The sequence below is a fragment of the Myotis nattereri genome, assembly GCF_964212035.1.
Source record: "Myotis nattereri genome assembly, chromosome: 5".
Taxonomy (NCBI): domain Eukaryota; kingdom Metazoa; phylum Chordata; class Mammalia; order Chiroptera; family Vespertilionidae; genus Myotis; species Myotis nattereri.
In genome coordinates this window covers 72,581,234-72,587,233 of record NC_138080.1, presented here as the reverse complement: position 1 = coordinate 72,587,233, position 6,000 = coordinate 72,581,234, and the positions used below count along the sequence as shown (strand labels likewise).

At 49.2% G+C, this 6,000-nt stretch overlaps 1 protein-coding gene across 1 annotated transcript in view; it reads left to right on the top strand.

Moving 5' to 3' along the window:
• The first annotated feature begins 612 nt into the window (after nucleotides 1–612).
• NSD1 (nuclear receptor binding SET domain protein 1) overlaps nucleotides 613–6,000 on the top strand; it is a 146,343-nt gene continuing 140,955 nt past the window's right edge. The window contains exons 1-2 of the mRNA XM_081091701.1: nucleotides 613–819; nucleotides 1,953–2,896. Of these exons, the coding sequence (XP_080947827.1) occupies nucleotides 1,970–2,896 (927 nt within the window). The 5' untranslated portion in view covers nucleotides 613–819; nucleotides 1,953–1,969. The remainder of the gene's footprint in view (nucleotides 820–1,952; nucleotides 2,897–6,000) is intronic.

Sequence of the window (6,000 nt, the reverse complement as noted above, 5' to 3'; positions counted from 1 at the left end):
CCCAGCCCGAGCCCCCAGGTGAGCCCCGCGGTGGGAGGGGGGGTTGCCTTGGCCTCGGGCCGAGCCGAGCGGGCCGAGGGCAGGTGCCCAGTGGATGGGGAGCCTGGGCGATAACCTAAGATGGAGGCCGGGACTGACGCGGGCCCGAGCAGGGCTGGCGGGGCGGTCAGACAGGCCTCAGCCGGGCCAGTTGCCGCCTGGGTCGGGGCTGGGGACGGGTCGGGTGCGGGAGCAGTGTGCAGCCTGGGGCCAGCGCGGCGCCCCGAGGTAGGTGCGGGGACCGGAGTACCACCCACGACGCCCGTGGGCCCCGACTCTCCAGGGAGGCGCGCGAGGCTCCGAGGGAGCCCGCCCCAGGCCCCGCCCGGGCTGCGGGCCGGCCCGTAGGCCCAGGCTGCGAGCGGTCGCTCCGGGGGAGGGGAGGGGGCTGCAGCGACGGCTCCGCTGATTGGACGGCGCGCTCGCCAGCCCGACTTCACCCGCCCTGAACCCCGAAGCGTGAGGCTAGGGGGCGCGCGCGCGGTGGGGGCTGGGGGGGGGCGCGCGCACTCGGGGCCCCGGCCGCACGCGGGCGGGTGCGAGGCGCTGGGTCGCACGCGCCGCCGCGGGGGCGCGCGCGGTGGGGGTGTGAGGCGGAGGAGGTGGCGGAGGACTAGGCCGGGGCAGGTCGCGCTCGCTGCCTTCTCCCCTGAAGAGAGACGCGGGGGGAGAGGGGGTGCGGCGAGCGGCTCCGCTCTCTCCCCACCGCTCCGCTCGCGCCCCAGTGTAATGAGGGTCACTCCCTCCCCCCAGCCGGCCCGGGAGGGGGCACGGGGCACGGTAACTAGTGCACTGGGGTGGGCGGCGGGCAGGCGTGAGGAGGGAGGAGGCGGCCGGGCGGGGAAGATGGTGGTGGTGGTGAGGTGAGGGGCGCGGGGGAGGACCGGGCGCGGCGCGGGGTTGGTGGCCGGCGGCTTTGCAGCCGCGGGCCCCCTTCCTCCTCGTTCACTACCAGCCGGGCTCAGGCCTACCCGGCCGGCTGCTGCCGCGAACTTCCTCCCGGCACGGCCCGTGCTCCGCCGGCCTCCCGCGCGCACCTCGGCCTCCGTCGCCCCTCGGGTAGACGGCCGGGGGCACCGGGCCCGCTGCCCTCCCGCGGTAAACTTTGCTCGCTGCTGAATATTGATGAGTGCGATCGGCTCGGCCCGGAGGTGCTACGGCGGCTGCGGGAAGGAGCGCGGCCTGGGCCGGCGGCGGCGGCGTCGGCAGCAGCCATGTTTGTCAAGCTGTAGCAGCAGCTGCTGCTGCCCTGACTTGGCTTCACCGGCTGCCTCCGTTTCTCCCCCTGCGGCGTCCCAGTCTCTGGGACCTGCAGCCGTGGACCGAGCTGGTCTGCAGTCAGAAAGGCGAGCTTCGGGGTGCACCCACCCGCTTGGGCCGGCTGGCCTGCGGCCTGGGGACGGTCGTAGCAAAAAGGCTCTGGCGCCGGCTGGGCGCAGGGTGCAGCGCTATTGTGACCGCTGAGCAGAGGGAGCCAGGAAGGGGGTGGGGGGGGGACGTTTTTGTGCAGCATCTGGGACCCCGCTCTCGAACCTCCTGTCCCCCTCCCTTCCGGAGATCGGCCGCTAGGTCCTCAGCGAGGGAGGGAGACGAGGATTCCTATTTTGAGATTTTGGGAATTTGTACTGCCAAATGGATTTGGATTTTAGTTCAGCCCTACTGTCCGCCAGTCTGCAGTGCAGGAAAAAGGGATGGGTTGTTTGCATGTGGCAAGATCTGCCCAGCTCCGGGAAGATGGAGTTTGTGGAGGCTCACCGAGGCCATTTTTCTATCATCAGCTGGGGAACTTTTCTGCCCTTGGAAGTGCAGCAGAAAGACATCGAGGCCGCTAGGCCTTGAAAAGTGGCTTCCATTTTGAAGATAAGTCCTATGACTTGTTAACTCAGATTAATTGCTGTGTTTTTGGATTCCAGGTTGATGTTGGCGCAGGATGGATCAGACCTCTGAACTACCCAGAAGAAATTGTCTGCTGCCTTTTTCCAATCCAGTCAATTTAGATGCCCCTGAAGACAAGGACAGCCCTTTCGGTAATAGTCAATCCACTTTTTCTGAGCCACTTAATGAGTGTACTATGCAGTTATCGACTGCCAGTGGGACATCCCAAAATGCTTATGGACAAGATTCTCCATCTTGTTACATTCCACTGCGGAAACTACAGGATTTGGCCTCCATGATCAATGTAGAGTATTTAAATGGGTCTGCTGATGGATCAGAATCCTTTCAAGACCCTGAAAAAAGTGATTCAAGAGCTCATTCGCCAATTGTTTGCACTTCCTTGAGTCCTGGTGGTCCAACAGCACTTGCTATGAAACAGGAACCCTCTTGTAATAACTCCCCTGAACTCCAGGTAAAAGTAACAAAGACTGTCAAGAATGGCTTTCTGCACTTTGAGAATTTTACTTGTGTGGACGATGCAGATGTAGATTCTGAAATGGACCCAGAACAGCCAGTCACAGAGGATGAGAGTATAGAGGAGATCTTTGAGGAAACTCAGACCAATGCCACCTGCAATTATGAGCCTAAATCAGAGAATGGTGTAGACGTGGCCATGGGAAATGAACAAGACAGCACACCAGAGAGTAGACATGGTGCAGTCAAATCGCCATTCTTGCCATTAGCTCCTCAAACTGAAACACAGAAAAATAAGCAAAGAAATGAAGTGGACGGCAGCAATGAAAAAGCAGCCCTTCTCCCAGCCCCCTTTTCACTAGGAGATACAAACGTTACCATAGAAGAGCAATTAAACTCAGTAAATTTATCTTTTCAGGATGATCCAGACTCCAGTACCAGTACATTAGGAAACATGCTAGAATTACCTGGAACTTCATCATCATCTACTTCCCAGGAATTACCATTTGTAAGCAGTTTTTGGTACAACTTAAATATATACATTAATGTATATATACAGGCAACTTAAATGGAAACATAAGTAATTGGTTTTTGGTTGCTTATTTCACAGCTTAAAGCCTGTTGCTAATGATAAACTTTTGGGGGAAACATTACTTGGATTTTTAAATTTATCTCTATTGTATGAGTTTGGTTCTTTCTAGATTTTCCCAATTAACTCTCCTTTGAGAACTAAGTTAAACTTTTAAAGGCTTTGATTTAGTTCAGATCTAATTTTTCAAGGTGGAGGTATACATTTGTTTAACTTTTTTTGTGTTGTTTTGGCTTGCTGAGTTATAGGAGAACCAATTAATTATCTGGTGTCCTGTTTTCACGTAGAGCACGGCTTATTTTCTTAGTTTACGGGGCGACTCTTGCTGAGTGTTTAAGTGCATTTTGTGCACAAATTGAAAGTAACTGAGTTGAATGAACTTCTTGGACATCAGTCCAATTTTCCACCTAACAAATGTCTCTGAAATACTATGTCAAGATTTAACTGGAATTTTATGGCATGTGATGATTGTGTTGAGTGCAGTAAGTAATTCACTATACTATACCATGTAGCCCTGCTGTTCTTTTTTTTTTTTATATATATTGATTGATTGATTTAAAGAGAGGAAGGGAGAGGGAGGAAGAGATAGAAACATCAATGATGAGAGAGTCATTGATTGGCTGCCTTCTGCAGGGCCCCCACTGGGGACCAAGCCCGCAGCCCGGGCATGTGCCCTTGGCCAGAATAGAACCCGGGACCCTTCAGTCTGCAGGCTGATGCTCTATCCACTGCGCCAAACTGGCCAGGGCAGCCCTGCTGTTCTTTAAAGTTACAAAAGGAGATGTGGGTGTGTCACTTTTGTTTCTATTGATTCATATGTATCTTAAATATGCTTTGGTATTGTTTTCTTAGCTTGGTACTTATAGATTTAATAATTTTGTTTTGGTAGTTATCTTGAGTCTGTATTGTTCTAGATAATTTTTAGAGTCGATAAGCTATGTTGGCAACCTGTTGGCAGCTCAGACAAAATCGTTTTTTTTCTTGGGTTCACATAGACATTTATATATATCATATATATATGTGTATGTGTATATATATACACACACATACACACACATACACACACATACATGCAGGGTGGGGCAAAAGTAGTTTTACAGTGAGTACAAGTAATACAGTTTTTTTTGTATTCTTACTACTACTTCCTATAGTTTGGCTTTTGTATTTACATAAAAACCTAGAACTAATGGTGGAGATAGATATTTCTCTAGAAGCATACAAATAGAAGTAGAAATCTCATTGTTGGTTCTCATCAAAGAGATACCAGTGGAGTATTGGTTCTGTTAAAAACAATTGAAAATATTGGAGCCAGTATTTACTCTGTATTAGGTCCTGTGCTCAGGGCTGGAAATTTTAGAAAATCCTTAGCAAATGTTTGTCTTTTATTTTGTCTGTAGTACTGTGATAGAATGAGATTCTCTTGGCGAAAGTAAGAGTAGTTATTAGGATTGTAAACCCCATGTCTGGAATTAGATAAAGACACATAATTCAAGATCATATTGTCTGTTGTTTTGTATAGCTAGCTGTAAGCAGACTGTTTGGCTCCTCTGACAAACGAGCAACCTCTTCAGCTTATCTTTATGTGCTTGCTCTTCAGTTATTTTCTTTGCATATAGTAATGTGAAATGCTTGTCATTTTAGTTAATAATCCTGACCTGGTGCTTTTATGTTTAATTGGGTTGATATCTTCTAATTCCTGCCAGTGTACATACACTGTCTATATAAACTACTATGTACATTGTAGGTACTAGATTAAGTCTTTTTTTTAATTAAGTTATTACATATGTGTCCTTATCCCCACATTACTCCCTATTTACCCCCTATCCCCCCCCCAACTCATGCCCTCACCACCCCTGTTGTCCGTGTCCATTGGTAAGGCCTATATGCTTGCATATAAGTCCTTTGGTTGATCTCTCCCCCTTACCCCCACCCTGGATTAAATCTTTAAAAATTTTTTATTTATTGATTTGAGAGAGAGAAGGAGGGAGAAGCATCAATTTGTTTTTCTACTTATTTATGCATTCTTTGGTTGATTCTTGTATGTGCCATGACTAGGGATTGAGCCTGCAACCTTGGCGTATGGGGACAATCCTCTAACGAACTGAGCTTACCCAGCCAGGGCTTGAATAACATCTTGAAGGATAGTTGGTCCCCAGAACTCCAAGTTTAAACAGGCAGTACCTTAGTTCATTAAGTGCTTTGGTCTCTATTGTCTCATTGGGTCTTCATAGCCTTTTAGTAAAAAAGAGATGTCATGGAAGATGTACAAGGGACTTGAGGTTATTGGAGACAGTACTGAAACCCTTGAAAGATAGAATTAACTGAGTTCTTTTGGCTTTCTCTCTTTTCTTTTTCTCTCTTAGTGACTTCTGAAGGTCTCTGACACCTGTCTGTGCCTAAAGTAACTTATAGTTGTCTCATTAGGTTGATTTGCCAAGTTGTTTGTTTTCTATTCTTACTCACTTAGATATTTTATGGAGAATTTGTACTATGGTGGTACTCACGAATTTGGGGATCCTCAAAGTTCTTAGAATGTAGCTAGTTCCAGGATGATCTGATGTACATATACTGGTGATCTTCTATCTAAAGAAGAGGACCACTAAAAATGATTCCACTTAAAATGGGGACTAACTTCTCATAAGTAGACAGGGAGAAAAAGAATTATTTAGGATTTCATATTGAAAAGTAAAATTAAGAATTATAAAAATAAATTTTTTAAACCTTTATCAAAATTTTAGTTACGATGGCAACTATCCTATATAATAAAAGGATAATATGCAAATCAACTGAATGGCAGAATGACTGGTCGTCGCTATGATGCGCACTGACCACCAGGGGGCAGACACTCAACATAGGAGCTGCCCCCTAGTGGTCAGTGCGCTCCCACAGGGGGGAACGCTGCTTAGCTAGAAGCCCGCTGGCAAACGCAACGGTGGTGGCGGGAGCCTCTCCCACCTTCCGCAGCAGCGCTAAGGATGTCTGACTGCTGTCTTAAGCCTGCTCCCTGGGCCTAAGCTGTCAGT